General features: G+C 49.8%; 1 protein-coding gene across 1 annotated transcript in view; it reads right to left on the bottom strand.

Annotated features, from left to right (window-relative positions):
* The window catches only part of LOC310697701 (mediator of RNA polymerase II transcription subunit 22-like), an 82,525-nt gene that overhangs the window by 719 nt on the left and 60,028 nt on the right, over window positions 1–21,778 (bottom strand). The window contains exon 4 of the mRNA XM_083484405.1: window positions 17,397–17,605. Within this exon, the coding sequence (XP_083340531.1) occupies window positions 17,397–17,605 (209 nt within the window). The remainder of the gene's footprint in view (window positions 1–17,396; window positions 17,606–21,778) is intronic.

Below are 21,778 nucleotides of genomic sequence, written 5' to 3'. Positions count from 1 at the left end.
GAGCTATTGTTCTTCACCTAAAAGTAAAGCAACACTTCAGTCCTCATGATACTGAAAGGCAACATAGGAAGCTACCTCATCCCAAGTCACAACACTGGTTCATTGATCCCAGTATTGTGTACTCTTCCAGCATTTTAGATAGGGAGTCTCTGATAGCCCTGCCTAGAGATGTCGGGGACTGAACCTGGGGCCTTCTGCATGCAAAGAAGATGCTCCGCCACTGAGCCATACTCCCCCCCTTAAAAAAAAAAAAGATGCTGCAAGTGTGTAACCATTTATCTTGGTCCTTCTTGCTTGTGAGAATCCTGCTCTGAAGCAAGCAAGAGGTGAAAAAGAAAATAAAGCAGTGGAAGACTGCTTTTTGGAAGGAGAGGAACAAGCTTTGCATAAGATAAGCGGTGGGAAGGTTTTCAAAAACAAGCTGTGGGTTTGCTTTAAAAAATAATGTAGTTATCAACTGAAATGACAATTATATTTCCCCATACACACTGCTGTTTTATTTACAATAAAGCTTGCAGCAAATATTTTTAATGGGATATATGTGTGTATAATAAATAATAAATAATAATAATAAATAATAATAATAAATAATAATAATATAATATAATATAATATAATATAATATAATATAATATAATATAATATAATATAATATAATATAATATAATATAATATAATATAATATAATATAATATAATATAATATAATATAATGGCATAACAAAAGACTCCTTAAAATACTGCTTTGTTTTGATGCATCTTAACGTTCCGAAACTGGAAACTCATGGTCCAGTCATTACAGACAGAAGAAAAAATGCTTATTATGTCCAATCCTATGTATCTTTACTCAGAAGCAAGCTGTCAGGTGTGCGTGCAGGAGCCAGGCCCTGTGACCAATAGGTCTCTGCAGGACTGGGGCCTTCCTAAGTTTGTTCTGAAGAGGCAAGGTGAGGCCAATTGGTAACTCACAGCACCTGGTGGCAAGAGCCAGGAAGGGATATAAGGTCAGCAATTCCCTTCGGCTCTTTGCCACAGCAACACGTTCCCTGCCTTACTGCGTTTGACTCCTTGCTTCTTGATCCTTGGACCCCTGACTTCATGACTCCTTGCTTCCTGACCCTCGGACCCTTGGCTTCTTGACTCCCGGCTCTCTGACCCTTGAACTCTTGGCTTGCTGACCCCTGGCTTCTGGACTCCCATTCCTGCTCCCACCCCACTATCTTGCCCCCGGTCCCGACGTCCCCAGCCGGGTCTTTGATCGCCCGTGAACCGGACCGTGACGCAAGCCCCACTCTGTTCAATTGTGATCCCTTTAGTAAAGATGGATTACAAGAAAGACAAGACCTGGATGATGAGAATTTGGTTTGAATTGGAGAATGAAGATTGGAGGGATCTCCCTATGGGGAGATCGGAAGACCTATGGATTACAAATTTGATTAAGGCGAAAGTTGGAGCTTTTGGGACATTTGGGACATTTGGACTTAAAAGGAATAAGAAACATGATTTGGGCTCCACTTTTGAATATGGAGGTCTGGTTGGAAGAAACATAGACCCTATTGGGACAGAGCTTCTCCGAGACTCGATGTCTAATATAAAGGACTACCAACAAAACCAGCAGAGAGGGACTGAGAGAGATTTGATGGCCTCGGACGTGAGAGCTCCAGGCTGATAACTGATAGACTGATGGATATTTTTTGGGGATCGAAACCGGGAAAGGGGGGGTGAGAGTTTTGGAATCCAAAGGGTGTATAATTATATGTTGTCTTTCTGTTATTTTGTTTTGTAATTAATATAAAAATTGGGAATTTGTGGAAGGGAATTTGGGTTGACCTTAGAAAAGGGCGTAAATGATGAGTACTGTTGTTTAACTGAAGTCTATAAGTTAAATTTGGTTAATTAAGATGAATTAAGTAAAATATTAATAAGATAAAAGTTGGGGATAAGAACTTGCTGAGTTAACTATTGGAATTGGGATGCAAGAAGGGGAGGTGTGGGGAAGTCAGGGAAAGTGGTTAAGAAATTAAGGATTTAAAATTATATTTGTTATTTGTGTTGTGTTTGTGGTTTGTGTTTTTGTGTTTGTCTTAAAAATATGTGAAAACTTTAATAAAAATTTTATTTTAAAAAAAATCAATTGTGATCCCTTTCAGCTAAGGGTGCGTATGATTGCATCCTAAACCCCAAAGTTCCATATCTTCTCAACTGCAGCCCTTCAGATGTTGTTGCTTGGCAATTCTCCCCCCCCCCCATTGTGAAATGAAGACACTGGACACAATGTTTTAGGTTAATGGGCATAAAAAGGCCACAACTTTATTGATTACTGTCAGGGGTTCAGGAGCAGAGACGCAGAGAAGGGAGGAGACAGAGAGCGAGGGGGAGGAATACGAAGGAAGGATGAGTGGGGATGATGACCCGAGATCACCGAGCCTGTCTAGCGAGTCCGAGGATTCCCAGAGGGGAGCGCCAGCAGCCAGGGCAAGGGGGGAGAGCAGGGGGACACCCCAGGAAGAAGGGTCCAGAGAGGGATCAGAGAGCAGCAGTTGGAGATCGGGACCCACGTGCCCAGCCGGGAGCAGCGGGGAGAAAGGGGACCAGATATCGGGTTCCGGAGACTTTCAGAAGGAGGGAGGGCATGAGTCAGGAGTAGTCACGCCCACCTCGGGGAGCGATGAAACTATCAAGAGGAAAGTGGAGAGTTGGGCGCGCGCGCCAAGTTCAAATGTAGCGGAAGCTGGCGCAGTCAGCAGCCCAGAGAGTGAGCCGGGTCCCAAAGCCCGCCGCAAGGAGGCGGAAGGGTCAGGGGGGTCCGCGTCAGAAGAGAGTAGGAAGGGAGAGACCCAGGGGGGCAGAAGGACCCAGAGACGGAAGGAAAGGCGCAGGAGGTGGAGCAAGGCTAGGGTATTAAGCTGGTGCGCTAGAGGCGGAGACTCAGACGGGTCTTCGTCGTTCTGACCTAGAAGAAGTAGGGCTGCACATTGCAGTTTGGAAATGGAACCTGTAATCCAATAAAGACTCTTTGAAACTGAACGCTGGCTGACTTGGTCCTATGTGAGCTGGGACTGGGTGGCAGCCCTGACAGTAAGACCCGTCTCTAAAAGCTTCTGACACCTGATACCTCGCAGCGGAGACAGCAGCAGCTGGAGGAGGGGATCGGTGTTTGGGAGCAAGCTCACGACAGTTGGCAAAGATGACGGAAGCAGAGAAAGTTTCAGCGCTGCAACAGGCAGTTACCCAATTGAATGCGGAGGTACTGGCATCCAAGAAAAGGGAGGAGGATGCGGCAGCCGCCTACCGGGATCTCCACGCCAGGTTTGAAGCATGGGTTAAGCACGGGCAGCCAGGACCCAGACCGGAGGGGGTCGGGTTGGCACGGAGAGCAGGAGGGCTTGTGGCTCACTTCGATGGGAATTTACAACAGTACCCCAATTTTCGAGCAGATGTAATGTGCGCACTGCAACTGCTGGCAAAAGACTTTAGAGAGGAGGAAGAGAAAGTGGGGTTTATACTATCCCATTTGCATGGGGATGCTAAAGCGTGGCTACGCAATTTGTGGAGGGATAAAGATCCGGCGCTTCAGAGTGCAGATGCCTTTATCAAAGCGATGGATGCGTGTTTTTTGTCTACCATTGATGTGGATCTTGCCCGACGGGAGATTCATGGACTGAAACAAGGGAGGGCGAGCGTACGGCAGTACCACGCCCGCTTTTTTGCGCTTGTCAGTGCCTTGGAATGGGACCGGGATTCGCCCCCAGTCAGGGACCTGTTCTGGGAGGGTCTAAGCCCTGCTGTGAAGGATGAAATTGCGAGGGGGGAGAGGCCCCGAAGCACGCAAGAAGTGGTCCAAAGGGCGCTGACTGTGGGGGTGAGGCTGGAAGAACGTCCATGGTGCAGAGATGAAGGACGTGGAGGGCGCGAAGAAGCGAGAAGTTTCTCTTTCGTTCCAAGGGAAGCAGCGCGTGCGCAATCCACACCTCCGCCAGGAGGGGGGGTGGAACCTATGGAGGTGGGAGGCGCCAGGGCTCAGTCAGCTACCAGAGCCTCTGCACCGACGGCAGTCAAGACTAAACCTCCTAGAGGGACCCGGAAGTGTTACATATGCGACAGCTCTCAACACTTGGCGAAAGAGTGTCCCCAGAGGAGCTCCAAGCACACTGCAGCCTCCGCAACGGTGAAAGCGGCCACGCAATACAGCGAAACTCAGCAGGGAAACGACGATGTCTGGCTGGAGACAGAGGCACTGGGGCCCAGCCAGACGCATCAGTGAAGCCGTCCCCAGCGATATTGCAACCCACGGACCCCCTCCCACCCAAACCAGTGGTGCAGCTCACAGCGTCTCTCCAGCTACCAAATGGCGTCACTATCGAAGTGCCGCTTTCTGTGGATTCTGGAAGCAACGCAGACTTTATAGCACAGGATTTTGTGGAGCAGCACGCTATACCGCTACTGCCTGCCACTCTGCCCCTGCAAGTCGTCACAGTGGATGGCAGAGAGTTGCTAGGGGGGCAGGTGGTGAAGCAGACGCCACCAATGGTGATGCAACTTGGTAACCACAGGGAAGTCATCAGTTTTAATGTCACCCGACTGTCGGACACGCCCATTGTGTTGGGCATGAGTTGGCTGGACAGGCACAGTCCAACGCTGGCTTGGTACCAGAGACAGCTGATCTTCGGCTCCTCTTACTGCGCAGAACACTGCATCCTGCCCAGGCAGGAGGGAGAGGAGGAGGACTCACAACTGCAGTTGGGAACGTTGCAAGCAGTCCCCCACAAATACGCGGACTTTCTGGAGGTCTTCTGCGAAAAAGAGGCAGACAAGCTACCACCGCACAGGCAATATGACTGCAAGATTGACCTCCTGCCAGGGGCGACGCTGCCGAAGGGGAAGCTATATTCCATGTCTGAGGACGAACTACAGGAACTCAAACAGTTCATAGATCACAATTTGCAGCGCGGTTTCATCCGGGAGTCCAGAGCAGTAGGGGGCAGTCCTGTTTTCTTCGTGAAGAAGAAGGACACGCCCCAAAAAAGATTGGTGGTGGATTACCGCCTCTTAAACAGGATGACCAAGCCCTCCGATTTCCCCATGCCCAGGATTGACGACCTGCTGGCGACGGTGCGCAAGGGACGCGTGTTCACCAAGTTGGATCTGCGAGGAGCGTACAATCTCATCCGCATGAGGGAGGGCGATGAGTGGAAGACAGCCATGTTCACGCCTCTAGGCACCTACGAATACAGAGTGATGCCGTTTGGTTTGCAAAACGGTTCTCACTGTTTTCAAGCTTTCATGCATCACGTGTTGGCGGGACTCCTCTACAAGAAGTGCGTCTGCTTTCTGGATGACATCCTGATATTCTCTGACTCGCAGCAGGCACACGACCAGGACGTTCGGGAGGTGCTGAAGAGGCTGCAGCAGCATAGACTGTACGCCAAACTGGAGAAGTGCCAGTTCGACACGACGGAGGTGGATTTCTTGGGTTACAAGCTGTCGGACAAGGGGCTAGCCATGGACAGCGCCAAGGTTCGTGCGGTGTTGGATTGGAAGAGCCCGCGCAACCGGAAGGAGGTCCAGAGGTTTGTCGGATTCGCCAACTTCTATCGCAAGTTTATCAAGGGGTTCGCGATGCAGACGGCGGCTATTACGGACACGCTAAGCTCCAAGAAAAAGAAATTCGTCTGGACGGAGCAGGCGGAGCGGTCCTTTCAGACACTCAAGCGTCTCTTCGCGTCGGAAGAGCAACTGCTGCATATCGACCCCAGCAGACCGCTGCGGGTAGAGACAGACGCGTCCGATAGAGCAGTGGGAGCGGTCCTGCTGCAGAGGGACCCACAGGGGGTCTGGCGGCCGGGGGCGTTCTACTCCAGAAAGCTCAGCAAGTCGGAGCAGAACTACACCATCTGGGATAGGGAGTTGCTTGCCATTCATGCAGCTTTCAAGGCGTGGAGGCACTTCCTGATCGGCGCCAAGCACACGGTGCAGGTCTGCACGGACCACAAGAATCTGGAGCACTGGCGCACGGCTCGGTTCCTGAACCAGAGGCAGATACGTTGGGCGGAGTTCTTTGCTGATTTCAATTTCCGAATTGAGTACGTCCCGGGCGACACCAACATCATGGCGGATGCACTGTCCCGAAAACCGCAATACCTCGAAGAGGCGACGCCAGCGGCAGCCATGCACATCTTCGCGCCAACAGCGTGGGCATGCGCTTCAGCCACAGTAGACCTGGATGCGGTGCGACGGGCGTTGCAGGACGACTCCTTCGCGCAGGCGAAGATGGCAGAGGTGCACAAGGGCACGGCGAAGGGCGACGAGTTCCAGATACGAGACGGCTTGCTCTTACGTAAAGGGGCCATCTACGTGCCGGGAGACGAACTTCGCGCCAGGGTACTGCAGCAGCTGCACGATGCACCCACGGCCGGGCACTTTGGCACTGAAAAAACGGTGGAATTGGTCGCAAGAGACTTTTGGTGGCCCAAACTGAGGGGGGAAGTCGCGGACTACGTCGCGAGGTGCGACACCTGCCAGAGGGCCAAGCCGGTGCACAAACCACCGGCGGGACTTCTGGAACCGCTGCAAACGCCGTTTGAACTGTGGGAGAGAGTGGCCCTGGACTTTGTCACGGATCTACCCAGCTCGAGAGGCAAGACAGCTGTACTAGTGGTGGTGGACTTGTTCACCAAGATGGCACACTTCATACCGTGTGCGAAGGTGGCCACGGCGGAACAAACGGCCAAGCTGTTCATAGATCACGTGTTCAAAGTGCACGGGCTGCCGCGGTCTATACTGTCCGACCGCGGACGCCAGTTCATCTCGAATTTCTGGCAAAAGCTGATGGGCTTCCTGAACGTCAAGATCAACCTGACATCAGCAAGACACCCGCAGACCAACGGGCAAGCGGAGAGGGTCAATGCCATCATGCAGCAGTACCTGAGATGCTATGCCAATCAACAGCCTGCGACGTGGGTGGATTACCTGCCGCTCGCCGAATTCGCCTACAACAACACGAAGCACGTGTCCACAGGGGTGACGCCGTTCTTCGCCAACAATGGGAGGAATCCCAGAACCTTCCCGGGACTGGACAGGGTGGGGGAAGGGGAACCGCAGACGGCGGACGCTTTCGCATCTGAGTTGCAAGAGGTCCACGATCAACTCAGACGGCAGCTGGAGCTAGCGAAGCACGCATACAAAGTACAAGCTGACAAGCACAGGCGAGTGGGCGAAGAGATCCGAGTGGGAGACTGGGTCTGGTTGGCAGCCCACGCGGTGCCGACCCGATCGTTAGCCAAGAGAAAGCTGGGGCACAAGCAACTCGGTCCATACCGAGTCGAAGCGCAGATCAACCCGGTGGCTTTCCGGCTGGTGCTACCGGAGGGTTCCAGGATGCATCCGGTGTTCCACAGGTCGGTGCTCACTCCCTACAGGGCACCGCACAGGTTCCAGGAACCAGGAACGGCACCGAGTCAGTCTCCGGAACGGACGGAGGCGGGAAGGTTGCCACAGCAGGACCCCATCAACGAAGTCACGGAGATTCTGGACTCCAGATGGGGGGAAGACGGAGTAGAATATCTACTAGCAAGGGAAGGCACCCGGGCCAGTGCTAATAGCTGGGTGCCGGACTACGCCTTGGAGGAACCCCTGCTAAAGGATGAGTTTCATGCCCTTTTCCCACACAGACCTATGCCAGCGGGCTTCTTCGACGACTGGTTGTTCACGCCCACGCTTTCCTCCAGCACTTTCCATGGTTTCGACTCGGACGGGGAACCAGCACCGCGCACACGTTCCCCAGAGGGGTCACCGGAGGGTTCGGCGTCCGAGAACTCGTATTGGTGGGATGATCGGCCAGAGGAGCAGTGGCGCCGGAAGTGGCAGGAGATACCAGGTCCGGCGACAGACGCAGAGACTGACATGGACATTTGCGGGGAGGATCTTGGTTTCGAGCACGGCGGCACCGAAATGGAGGCGGAGGAGATCACAGTTGCCGAAAGCGGGGAGGAAGACTCGGAGGTCTTCAGTTGGCGGCCAGCAACGGGGAGCGAACTGTATCCGACATTCACTCCCGTGATGACGGAGCACCCACCAACCACCCTTGAAAGCGGGGAGGGGGGAAGGGGGGGCTTCGAGGGGGGGATGGATGTCAGGGGTTCAGGAGCAGAGACGCAGAGAAGGGAGGAGACAGAGAGCGAGGGGGAGGAATACGAAGGAAGGATGAGTGGGGATGACGACCCGAGATCACCGAGCCTGTCTAGCGAGTCCGAGGATTCCCAGAGGGGAGCGCCAGCAGCCAGGGCAAGGGGGAAGAGCAGGGGGACACCCCAGGAAGAAGGGTCCAGAGAGGGATCAGAGAGCAGCAGTTGGAGATCGGGACCCACGTGCCCAGCCGGGAGCAGCGGGGAGAAAGGGGACCAGATATCGGGTTCCGGAGACTTTCAGAAGGAGGGAGGGCATGAGTCAGGAGTAGTCACGCCCACCTCGGGGAGCGATGAAACTATCAAGAGGAAAGTGGAGAGTTGGGCGCGCGCGCCAAGTTCAAATGTAGCGGAAGCTGGCGCAGTCAGCAGCCCAGAGAGTGAGCCGGGTCCCAAAGCCCGCCGCAAGGAGGTGGAAGGGTCAGGGGGGTCCGCGTCAGAAGAGAGTAGGAAGGGAGAGACCCAGGGGGGCAGAAGGACCCAGAGACGGAAGGAAAGGCGCAGGAGGTGGAGCAAGGCTAGGGTATTAAGCTGGTGCGCTAGAGGCGGAGACTCAGACGGGTCTTCGTCGTTCTGACCTAGAAGAAGTAGGGCTGCACATTGCAGTTTGGAAATGGAACCTGTAATCCAATAAAGACTCTTTGAAACTGAACGCTGGCTGACTTGGTCCTATGTGAGCTGGGACTGGGTGGCAGCCCTGACAATTACAGAATTGAAAGGTATTGGCTTTAGGCATTGGCTCCTATCGACTACCTGGCATGGTGACCGGGAGGGTTGTCCACAAACCGTGGGGGGTCCTGTTGAAATACGCCAACTAGGATCCCACGGGTGTCACCGCTCGGGGGCGTGCCGGAGGCCCTTACCTCCCTAGGTTTCAGACAAGGCAACGCCCCCCGGAGTCCTCTACCGGACTACCCCTTTATTTGGGGGAAGGTGATGGCGCTTCCTTCCCCCCCTCTTATTTGCATAACAATTCCCCCTGCCAATGCCTAACCGCCACTCGAGCGAAGCTCGCCGCCAATACCTTTAAACCTGTAACCAATCCCTAATCCCTGCAATGATGTCTCCCAACCAAATGTCATTTCCCGCATTTGAAAGATGCACGCCATCCCGTCTGTAGAGGGCCTCGTTGCTGTACTGGATGCCTGGGTGGCCAATGACGCACCCACCCAGAGCCGCCACTCTACGCTGCACAGCCCGCTCCAAAACCTTTCGAGCTTTATTGACCCCAACCAGGCTCACACAATCCCTCCATGTCCTCCTTTCAAGCAGCGAGGACCACAAAATTGTAATGCTCGGGTAAGCCGCCATCAATTCAGCTAGATCGTCAAATATATTCCATCTCAAGTCAATCGCTTTGCGATATGCCAAGTCGTTTTCCCCCAACTGAATAACCAAGGCATCCGGGGGGCCGTCAACGGCAGCTCTCACCATCACCACAGGCTTTAATTCACTCCAGCACATCCCTCTTCTCGACAACCACGTCAGCTCCACATTAGCAGGCAAGTTTAAGTTAGGCCCTAGCCCGGTAGTCTTGGCTCGAACATTGGCCCAATGGACAATGCTGTGGCCCACCAACCAGATGTGTATCTTTTGTAATTCTGAAAGGAAATAAATAGAAAGATCGAGGTCAGGTTTTGTCGCCATTCTCAATTACCTTCTTAAGTAAGCCCTGTATGGGTTAGACTTCCACCGGCCCAAATCTTTTATCCTCTCCAAGGAGAGACCAAGGTGCACTGCCGTGGTTGCAGCACCAATCCTGAAGGAATGAGCGACAAATTCATCTGCGGGCAGGCCACAGGCGGACAACGCTTTGCGCATTACTTGAGTAAACTGGTGTCGAGCCAAAGGGGAGCCATCAGCATGGATAAGGAAGGGGCCCGGACTACTGGGTCTTAAGTAGAGGAAACACCGTGCATCCCTAACCGGGCAGGGCCCAGTACCTTGGGCAGCTGGTAAACGCAGGAGGGCTCCCCTACCCTGTTGATCCGTCTTGGAGCTGCGCACCTGAACTAACAACTCGCTTGTCGATAGGGTTATATCACTTATGAGGATGCCCCTCAGGCCGTGGGCGGCCCCTCCCTCGCAGACCACTTCCCCTACGCGGAGGGCCCCAAAGAAGGCTATGGAATAAGCTGCGGAAAATAGGCGCGCTTCATATTTTGACCAGCAAATTTCGCGTAATTTTACGTGTATCTGGGATAAAACATCATAAGTTATGGGCCTCCTCTTGTCGGAGCTGGGAGGCTGGATCCGGCGCCAGCCTTCTAGGGTCTTGCGTACTATAAACTTAGCGCACGGGTCAGTGTTGAAAAAGGTTTTACAGAAATATGAAATCCCGGCAGACTGAATATTGAGAGTCTTGGGTGCCCGGCCCAATTCCTTCAAGTATGCCAAATAATGTAAGACCTCCCTCGTGGAAGGGACGGCATTTGGTATGGCTTTGGGTAATCTACTGCGAAACTTCAGAAAGTCGGCCCACGCTTTCTTGTAGGATCTCATTGTGGAGGGGGCAACTGCACCGAATACTCCCTTCAACACTTCCTGCTCCCAAGACTCCAGAGATGCTCCGGGAAAGGCATCGATGACTGCTCCGCCTCCGGCGCTAACGAGCGGAAGCGCTCCATCTGAAAGCGAGATAGAGCATCCGCAATATCATTATTAATGCCAGGTACAAATTTGGCTGAGAAATATATATTGTGCTCGAGACATAGGAGAACGAAGGACCGTAATAGGTTTCCGACCCTAGGGGAGCGTGCAGACTGCCTGGAAAGAACTGCCACCACTGCCTGGTTATCTGTGTTGAAACAGACCCTATGATTGCGGAACTGCTCAGTCCAAAGATGAACTGCCACCAGGATAGGGAAGAATTCTAAGAACGTCAGGTCCCGAGAAATGGATTGACCCCGCCACTCTTCTGGCCACCTTCTTGCGCACCATTGCCCACTGAAATAGACCCCGAAACCTAAGGACCCAGCGGCGTCAGACTGCACCTGGAATTCAGCGTTGAGAGCCATAGAATCCTGCCATAAGGATACGCCGTTGTAATTCTCGAGGAATTGTAACCAGACTTCCAGATCATTTTTTACATCTTTGGAAAGGCGGACCCTATGCTGGGGTGCTCTTAGGCCTGCAGACAATCTGGCCAGCCGTCCGCAAAAAGGCCTGCCCGGTGCCACCACCCTGCAAGCGAAATTCAGGTGGCCCAATAGGGATTGGATCTGCCTTAGTGTAACCTTCTTTAGGGGCAGAAGCTGCTGAATCACCTCCTTGAGAGCTAACAACTTTTCTTTGGGTAATTTGGAGGTTTGGGCCACAGTATCCAATTCAATGCCTAAGTAAACAAAGGCAGTAGCGGGACCCTCAGTTTTTTCGGCGGCCAGGGGCACCCCCAGCTCGTCTGCCAATGCCGTGAAGGCGTCCAAGAGCGCTGTGCATTGCAGCCTGTCCTCAACCACCAGAATAAAATCATCGAGGTAATGGGTCACGCCCGATGACCCTGTCCTGGCGCGAAGGGCCCAATCAAGAAAGGTGCTGAAGGCCTCAAAGGCAGAGCAAGCCACAGAACATCCCATGGGCATAGCTTTGTCGATGAAATACGCCCCCTCGAATCGGAAACCCAACCAACGGAAGTCTGCCGGATGAACCGGAAGCAAGCGGAACGCGGACTCAATGTCGCATTTGGCAAGGAGTGCCCCAGGCCCAAATCTGCGGATCATTTTTACAGCCTGATCAAAGGAGGCATATTTCACCGTGCAAAGCTCTTGAGGGATCGAATCGTTGACAGAGCCTCCCCTTGGGTAGGAAAGATTGTGGATCATACGGAACTCCCCTGGGGCCTTTTTCGGCACGATACCCAACGGGGATAAGTGAAGACCCTCTACTGGGGGCTCTGTGAAAGGACCTGCCACCCTGCCTGCACTGATTTCCTTCTCTATCTTTTTTTTTACTATCTCTGGCCTCTCCCTAACTGATTTTTGGTTTTGTGGGTCCCCGGTGTTAGGGGGGGTGGACACTGGGATTCTGAACCCCATGGAGAACCCCTCCCAAAGGTACTGTGCCGCCTTTCGATCGGGATACTGGTCCAGCAAGGTCTTGAGGGGCTGAAGTTTGATGGGAGAGGAGGCTAAACCAAGGTACTGGTTACTGACGGTTAGCGGGCCCCTGATGGGTGGATCCGGGGGCGCCCCTATTATTACTGTGGAAGAACCCCCGGCCCCCCCGAAAGGGCTGCTGTTTGTTCTTGAAGCAGGCCGAGGCGGGGTGGCTACCCCAGCACCGCTCGCATTCGTGCAAATACTTACAGGAGGGCCACGAGCATACGCCCCTGTTGTATTCCCAGCATTGTCGGCGGCGCTTCGGCTCTGTCTTACCCGCCTTGGAGGCCTCCTGGTTTTTCTTCTCGATGTAGGGGTTGACGTCTTCGCCCCAGAAATTAGGATCCGTTAGATCCCAGCGGGTAGAAGGCAGGAGAGACGCGTTTCTACGGAAATTCTCATCGTACGTTAAAGTAGCGTTTTCTCCCGTGAGGGCGTATGCCCTCCTGACGTGGGCCAAATAGGCAACCAAATCCATAGAGCGCCTAGGATAAGCGGCGCACACAACTCCCATAAACACCTGGTACCCGTCCAGCCAGTTCTCAAAGGTGCGCTCCGCCCTGGGCGTCCTGTACCTCCGCTTACCATAAGAGCGCCTCTTCTCCCCTTTTCCTGTTAGCTTAGTCGGAGGGAGAAGGGTGAACATGTCCACGTAGTCCCCATTGAGGATCTTATTCCTCTTCTTCTGGGACAAATGGTACCCCAAGATGAAATCGGTGGATTGATGAGTGGCAACTTTAACATCCTCCACCAATGCCCCATCCTTCCAAGCCAATACGCCATTAAAAGACTTACGATGGGAATTGGCCCTCCTTTCGTGTGCCCAAAGCGGGATCCCGTGATTCTCTTCCCCTAAAACCCAGTAGCCATCCATGGGGGCCTCGCTATCTGAATCGGATGATGACATACCTGAGTCAGCGGAACCAGCGCTGTCCTCAGTTGAGCTGCCGTGGGCCTGCAGTTCCTGAAATACACTAGGAATGTCTGGAGTTTGTGAGCCATGGTTACCACCGGTGCCCTTGGCCATGGCCCTCCCCCTGCCAGAACCCTTAGCTGGCGCCTTTCCTTTGCCTACGCTTTGGCTTGTATTCTTGGCGGTGGCTGCCCGGGAACGGGTATTGGGGCGACCCATATTCACCGCTTCAGCCTGGCTGCTGCAGCCTGCGATAGTGGGGATGTCCTGCTGGACCTGGCCGGGAGGAGTTTCTGGTATAACATCTTGTGAGGGTTCCGGTGCTGAAGGTACCAAACCTCCTTTTGACCTGCACCGTTTATAAAACGTTTCGAAGGCCATAAAAAATTGGGCAAAATCTTGAGGGTCACAAGGCAAGGAAGGCACTTGGGCGCCCCCGTGCGCCGGCAGATTGGCAGAGATAGATGCCTGCTGGTCTCCTCCGGAAGCCATTATATAATGGATGGGTAACCAAACGCTAAATGTATGCCTAGAGATTTAGACCTGCGCCGCTATTGGTGTAACTTGCGCCCTGCATGGTACTGTAAGGCTGTATTACCTTGTCGCTTATTAACAGTTCAGTATTCTCAACACTGGCTTAACTGTTTACCTATTAAACTAGTTCAGTAATATCCACACCGACTCAGCCAAAAGCCCCTGGTCCCACTAATCACAAAAAGTGGACGCTGTGACCCAGTTGGTTCCTAAGTATTGATTCCAGCTGCTGTAGCAAGGCTGGCGGGTAAACAGGGCAGTCACCCTAAAACCTTCAGATGTATGCAAGGGCCTAACCCTCCCCTTTTTTAAAAATTCTAACTCTATATATATATATATATATATATATATATATATATATATATATATATATAATTTTTGTTTGTTTATTTATTTGTTTATTTATTTATTTTATTTTATTTTATTTTTTAAATTAAAGTATTTGTTTATTTTAGGTTTTTTTTATTTATTTATTCATTCACTATCTATCTAACTATATACTACTTATTTACTTTAATGCAAATGCTATTGCTGCAACCAAGTGGGGTATTAATATAGATGCCGCTGGAACCCTAAAGAACTGTTTGAAGGAACGAGAAATTAGGAGCAATAATAATCCTACTGGCTAACAACAAGTAAACCAAATTTATCTTTTATAAACTGGACACCCAGTAGCAGGTAGGCAGGAAACCACCGCACGTTAGCCAGCCGATAAATGCAAATGGGAAAATTAAAGGCAATGCAAGGCTTCCCCCTACTGACTTGCAGCAAAGGATACGTGAAAATGACAAGCTGAATTAAAAGTAGCAGAAAAACACTGGAGCCGAAAGACAACAATGGACACACCTAAAATGGCTGCCGGGTGTTGACCACGTGGGCCTCACCAAGATGGCGGCCGCTACTAACCTCTTCCCTCTGCCCTGCCAAAAAATGGCCGCTTCACCACCCCCTAAGATAGCGTTCTCACGCTGCCCTTACTTCAGCCCTCAGTGGTAATGGCAGCCGCGGCTTCGATGTTCACGTCCAGGAAGGCGGCGGCAGCTGAGACCCGGAACACGGCAAAACACAGCAAAACACAGCGAAAGCAGCTTCAGCCCCAACAAAAGTCACCAGGGAAATGGAAAGACACGCAAGGCAAGGACCAGCACGGGGGGGGGGGGGTTGGTCAGTGCAACAAAGCTAGGCAAGAAGCAACGAAACGGAGAAGGGAAGAACAAATGCCAGGGGGGAAGGGGAACACCGAGGGAAGAGGACGAGATGCGAGGGGGAACCCCGGTGTGGCTTTTTTCCGGATAAGGGAACCTGGGAGGGGGCTACAGCTACAGCCGAAGGGAAGCAGAAATGAAAGAGGAAAAAAACCCCACAGGGGCAGTCCGCGCATGGGCGGGAGGGAATCACCGAGCGGGTTTCCGGATGGGGCGCCGAAAGGCAAACGCCTGTGTACTTTACCCCTCTCCTTGGAGCACGAGGCTTGCAAAGCGGTCCGTGGCTCCTTGACTCCGCTCCGAGCAATGGAAAGGCCTCTCCGCCGCGTCGATCTCCCTCCCAGCGCAAAGCAACACCACCGACTGCTCAGCTGCTCGCTTCCCTCAGCCCTCCTTTGCGGCGCACCCCCGCCCCCAAGTGATTTCAGCTCGGTAAAGTAGCGATTTCAGCTCCAGTGGGGCAATGCGCACGCGGCTGAAGGTGAAGCTTGCGGCGGCTGACGCAGTAAAACAGAAGAGATGGAAAAATCCCTCCGAAACCTCGAGTGGAAGATAAAGGTAAAACCTCTCTGGTGCCCAGGTGAAAAGAGGGCGGTCCCCGGGCGTGCCTGGCCTTAAATAGGCCAGGCCCCTCCTCCCCGGCCAGCTGATTGGCTGGCCGGCTCGGTGACATGCCCAGGGATGGCCAGCCCCCGCGCGGGTGTGGGTGGAGTTGGCCCGCAACCCCATCTCCTCCGAGGCGGAAATGGCTTTGTTTGACTACCACACGCTTGTACCATGCATCCGATACCACTTTAAACAATTATGGCTTCTCCTGAAGAATTCTGGGAGCTGTAGTTAAGGGTGCTAAGTACTATTAGGAGGCCCTTGTTCCCTTCACAGACCTACAATTCCCAGAGTGGCTTAACAATCAATCCCTCTTCACAGGGAGCTCTGGGAATTAATTGTAACCCTGTAATCTCTGCACCATTCGAAAACTACAGCTCCCCTAATTATTTGGTGGAATCCATAACTGTTTAGCATGGCATCATAGTGCTTTAAATGTATTGTATGAATGTGGCCTAAAGCTGCCATCTTCATTTATTATTTGTTTCATAAAATTTATACACCACTTGATTGTAAAAAAAGCTTCAAAGCAGTTTAATCCCACTTAGCTAGGAACAAACCCCACTGAATTCAAGAGGACTTCTGAGTAGACATGGTTAGGATTGCAGTTTACACTGACTAGTGATTAGGGTACTCTGGGCAGTTCAAGATCCAATACAGTGGTGCCCCACAAGATGAATGCCTCGCAAGACGAAAAGCTCGCTAGACGAAAGGGTTTTGCGTTTTTTGAGCTGCTTCACAAGATGAATTTCCCTATGGGCTTGCTTCGCAAGACGAAAAACGAAAACGTCTTGCAAGTTTGTTTCCTTTTTCTTAACACCGTTAATACAGTTGTGACTTGACTTCGAGGAGCAACTCATAGAGTGGTAGCCTTTTTTGAGGTTTTTGAAGACTTTGGTGATTTTTGAAGCTTTTCCAAAACTTCTTTTGCAGCCATTTGGTAAGTTAAACTTTTAAAACTTTTTGGGGGTTTTTGAATTTTGGGTTGGGGTGTTTGGAATTCAAGGACTTGGTGTTGGGGAGGGGTTTGCAAGAATCTGGAAGCTTGTGTGGGTTTTTTCTGCATTTTTATGATTTTCTGTGACCATTGGGCCACTCTGCTGTTTTTTTAAAAAAGTTCTGGATTTGAATTTCTGTGTGGTGGGTGGCTGGGGGAACAGTTGAGGAGGGGGTTCTTCAGCAAGAAGCAAAGAGTGGAAGAGGAACCTTCTTCGAGTTGTCCCCCAGAGTCTTAGAAAATGTACTGTACCTGTACACTCTGTTGATTTTTAAATGTTTTTCTGTCATGTTTAGAAACTTAATTTATTGTTCCTTCAATTTTTGAAATGCTCTTTACAGTATGTGTGACTTTAAAGAGCACTTAATAAACTCTTGTTGTACCAAATTTGGCTTTGTTTGGACTTTTTTTGACCATAGGAACGCATTAATTGAATTTCAATGCATTCCTATGGGATTTCATGCTTCACAAGACGAAAAATTCGCTAGACGAAAAAACTCGCGGAACGAATTAATTTCGTCTTGCGAGGCACCACTGTACCTGTTCCTGTTTGCAAGTCATTTAGGTGACAAGATCACAATGCTGATGAGGGGGCAGGAGAAAAGCTCACCTCCACATCTCTGTGGAGAAAGTCCTAGTTACATGGTGTGCTTGCCCTCCAAAATGGCCACATCTCACGTCAAACATGAAGTACTCAGTAAAACGGCTTTGGGGCCCAGATTCTTTGGGTGCTGGGAATTTAGGGATGCTTTTTAAAACAAGGACAGTTGTTATTTTCACACACACCCCGCCCCCACCCCATGTCAGAAGCAGGCAATTGTTGTGGTTACTATAGGGCAACTGTCCATGGCTTCACTTGTACCTGGAAGAGTAATATTCTTTCTCCAGCTCATAGAGGTTTATCGAGATCTCATCATGCAGGGTAATAAGCTTCTTGTCGCATTCCTCCTGAAGGCTGCGCAACTGCTGATTCTGCTGGTTGATGGCTTCGTTGATGGAAGGGAAGTCACTGAGGATCAGGAACTGTTTTAGGTCAGAGACAAGCTTCATAAGAGACTCACCAGCCCGAACCTAGCAGAGACATCCATATTCAAATTATTTATTGTATACTATTTATACACCACTAGATCATAAAAAGAAAAAGTGTCAAAGTGGTTTACAAAAAGAATAAAACAATGAAATCCTAAGTAAAAAGAAAAATACTACACTACTATTTAAAACAGGGGTAGGCAACCTAAGGCCTGTGGGCTGGATGCGGCCCAATCGCCTTCTAAATCCGGTCCGCGGACGGTCCGGGAATCAGCATGTTTTTACATGAGTAGAATGTGTGCTTTTATTTAAAATGTATCTCTGGGTTATTTGTGGAGCATAGGAATTTGTTCATTCCCCTCCCCCCCCCCCAAAAAAAATATAGTCCGGCCCACCACATGGCCTGAGGGACGGTGGACCAGTTCATGGCTGAAAAAGGTTGCTGACCCCTGATTTAAAACATTCAATGAATAATTAAAGTCAATGACAAGCTGAAAACCAAATTAAGATGTGTCTGCCTTCTACATGTCTGGACAGGCTTACCTAAACAAAAATGTTTTTGGCAGTTACCTTGGAGTACAGTGAGGGCACCTGCCTGATGTCAATGGACAGGGAGTTTCAAAGCATCAGTGCTGCCACCCTAAAATATTAACTTCTTACAAGTGCAGAACAAGTATTACAGGGCATTTGTAACAGTGCCTGTTCGACAGATCAGAACAGTCCACTGGGCATATATTTGGTAAGACTATCTTGCAGGTAAACTGGTCCCAAGCTGTTAAAGGCTATATATACTAACACCACGAACATGGCCCAGTAGCAAATGAGCAACCCTTGCAGGTTTCTTAGCTTGGGTGTTATATGCTGACAAGGTCTTGCTCCTGTCAGCAATCATGCTGCAGCATTCTGCACTAACTGCAGCTTCTGGAATGAGCACAAGGGAAGCCCATATACAGCACATTTCAGTAATCCAATCTTGACATACAGCCCCAAATTACCCTGAATGTATAACAACAACAATTTATTGCCCACCCTTCACTAGCAGGTCCTGGGGCATATTAAAACATTCAGTTGTGTGGTTTTTGTTAAGTTTTTATTAGTTTTATCAGTTTTTATTCAGCTTTTATCAGCCTCAGTATTTTATCTACAACATTTGGCAGCTTTTCCTTAACTAATATATTCACAAAGCTTGAGCTAAAAGCTCAAGTTAAAAGTCTTAGAGAAAGTCTTGGAGAAAGCCTTAATTAGCTACAGCTCGACTCAGTCTACCAATTACTTATCAGCAGAAGTGGAGATTAATTGCTCTATTTTGGGAGGACGCCAAGCTTTTTGATTTACAGCAGAAATTACCGCATTTTTTGCTCTATAAGACTCACTTTTCCCCTCCTAAAAAGTAGGGGGAAATGTGTGTGCGTCTTATGGAGTGAATGCAGGCTGCACAGCTATCCCAGAAGCCAGAACAGCAAGAGGGATTGCTGCTTTCACTGTGCAGCGATCCCTCTTGCTGTTCTGGCTTCTGAGATTCAGAATTTTTTCCCCCCGTTTTCCTCCTCCAAAAACTAGGTGCGTCTTATGGTCTGGTGCATCTTATAGAGCGAAAAATGTAGTAGCGGCTGCATCTCCAGGAAAATGACTAGGTAGGAAAAAGAAGTGACCGGTCTCATCTCCACAAGTGAGCCCACAGCAGAAGTGCAAGCGGAGTAAACTGGATGATTTCATAAGAGCACAGAATTCAGAACCTACCACATCCAACAGAGCACATTCCCAGGTAGGTGGGGACGTTTTAATGGGTGGAGATCACCTAGGGGAGAATGCTGAGACGAGCGCCCATGAATTTGTTAGGATATTTCCGTTCCAACCTTAAGAAGGGAGCAGGTTGTTGTGTCACAGCCTGCGTATTTCCTGTTCACAGGAAGTTTCTGTTTTGTCTATAGCTGTTGTTTTTTTCTCTCTCCACGCCTGGACATCGAAGCAGGCAGTCATGTTTTCTTTGTTCTGACCAACGCTGAATAAAGTTGTAAATAATGCTCTCCTGAGTGCATCTTTCGTTGTGCGAACTCTGCTGAAAGAGCGTGCACAAGCCCTGGAATGTGGCAAGTTATTTCTGAGGCTCGTGTCGCTAATTGACTGATATTGTATCTACGGGAGATCGATGAATCGTCCGGAGGCGACATGGAGTCATGATGGCCTTAGTCTCCCTGGCAGTATCCCAACAGAACTATCCCATGAACTACTATCAGAGGGGGCACCGCTCTATGCAGAAATACTCACGGACCACTGTCTGCTGACTGCAAGAACAGTGGAGGAAATTAACAGCAAATTAGAAAAGGTAACGTCTCTTTTGACTAAGTTGGTGCTTCTGGCGACCAGAAATAGCTCCCTCAATTCTAAAGAGGCTGGCCACAGCGTTGCCCTCCCCCATGACCATCATGTACAAGGGTGTAACTGGTCTGGACTTGATAACTGAGTGACTACAAATAGTAAAAATAACAATAGTGAAAGTAGGGACCTAATCCTACAATGCACTGAAGTAGATCTCGATATATATCATTTCAGCGGTAAGCTGCCTTACTGGAAATCAATTGACAGTGTGAAGAGAAACTTTAAGCTTTTACTAAACATCCAGTGCGACAATTTGATCATGATAAACTTGCTTTGCACAGACCCCCAGCACACTAGACTCATGCTGACATTTTCCGACTCGGCTACTCCTAAAAAGCTCCTGAAATATAGGGCCCTCTTACAGGACTATAATATTGATTTGAGGCACGTTTTTAAAGACACAGTACGAAAACAACTACTGCCAAATTTGCCGTATAGCTGGACCAACCCCAAGAAACCAACACCCTCTCTGCCAAAGGGCTTTTGTCATAGGTCTGCAATTCATTCGGAAGGGCCGTCAAAGATGGATACATGCGGTGAACCCAACCGTAATACTCCCTTGGAGAGGAAAACCTCAGAGCAAATAGGCCAAACACATAAAGAACGCCAGCCCAATCTAGAGAAGTCAAAGATAGAACAATCCATCAGACCTCTGGCAGATCCTGAATTTCACCATTCTTTACCCCGGCTGGAATCTATTCAGCCAACGACAAATGACGCTCCTCCCAAGGGTAACGTGACAAAGTCAGAGATAGATCTAATTGTCTTCGACGAAGCCCCCCCCCCCCCCAATGATCTCAGCAAATCAGATAACACTGTCTCCAGGAAAAACTACAGGGGAGTAGAATTCTAACATTGCTCCAAGTTCTAGTGAACTCACCCCTCAAATCGCCAACTCGAGTACGATCAAGGAGATGACAGTTGCAAGTTCAAGAAGTAATGACACCAGGGTCAACAGACTAACAACTGACGCTCCAGAGGTAGTGAAGGAAAAACACCAGGAACAGTCTGGGGCCCCAAGTGATAGCCAACCTTCCGACATGCACCTAGATTGACTTTATGCCATGGCTGGGAACCTGGTGCAACATTCCTCTTTGAAGCTGTTATCGTGGAATGTGGCAGGGTGGTTTTCTAAGCTGTGTCTCCTTGACTTTGCAAAGTTAATAAGGGCACATGATATAGTTTGTTTACAAGAAACCAGGTCATTACATCACATTGAACTTGCAGGTTTTAATGCCTTTTCAATTCCGGCAACCAAAAGCCACAAGAAAGGTAGGCCTTCGGGTGGATTGTTAACCCTGGTGGCTCCCCATATAAAAAGTAAACACATCCTGTCGACAAATGCTAGCTGTAAATTACTAGTAACAAAGATAGAGCTAGTGTGCCAGGAACTGTTACTGATCAACGTGTATTTTTTATATATATATAATATTTTATTAGGTTTTATCAATAGAAAAGTTTAGAAAAATACAAAAAATGAAAAAGATACAAAATTACAGAATACAAAAATACAAACATTAAACACAAAAATAGAAAAGGAAAAAAAACATATAAAAAACAAAAATTCCCTCTTTCTTAGTTTCTCATCTTTAGTTAACTTATTTTCCTGACTTCCTCGCGTCTCCCATTTTTGTATCCCTTTTACAATTTGGTTCAGCAAATTCATGTCCTATTAATTATCTATTATTGATCCCATCTTACATTTTACCTTGTTGCTAGAACCCCTTCAATTCATTTCAATGTCATCAGCATTCAAAAATTTTACAATATTTCTGCAAATAAGTTTTAAACTTCCTCCAATCTTCTTCCACCAGCTCTTCTCCCTGGTCTCAGATT

The sequence above is a fragment of the Podarcis liolepis genome (assembly GCF_965112155.1).
Source record: "Podarcis liolepis genome assembly, chromosome: W".
Lineage (NCBI taxonomy): Eukaryota > Metazoa > Chordata > Lepidosauria > Squamata > Lacertidae > Podarcis > Podarcis liolepis.
The sequence above is the reverse complement of the archived record's forward strand: the minus strand, read 5'-3'. Positions and strand labels throughout refer to the sequence as shown.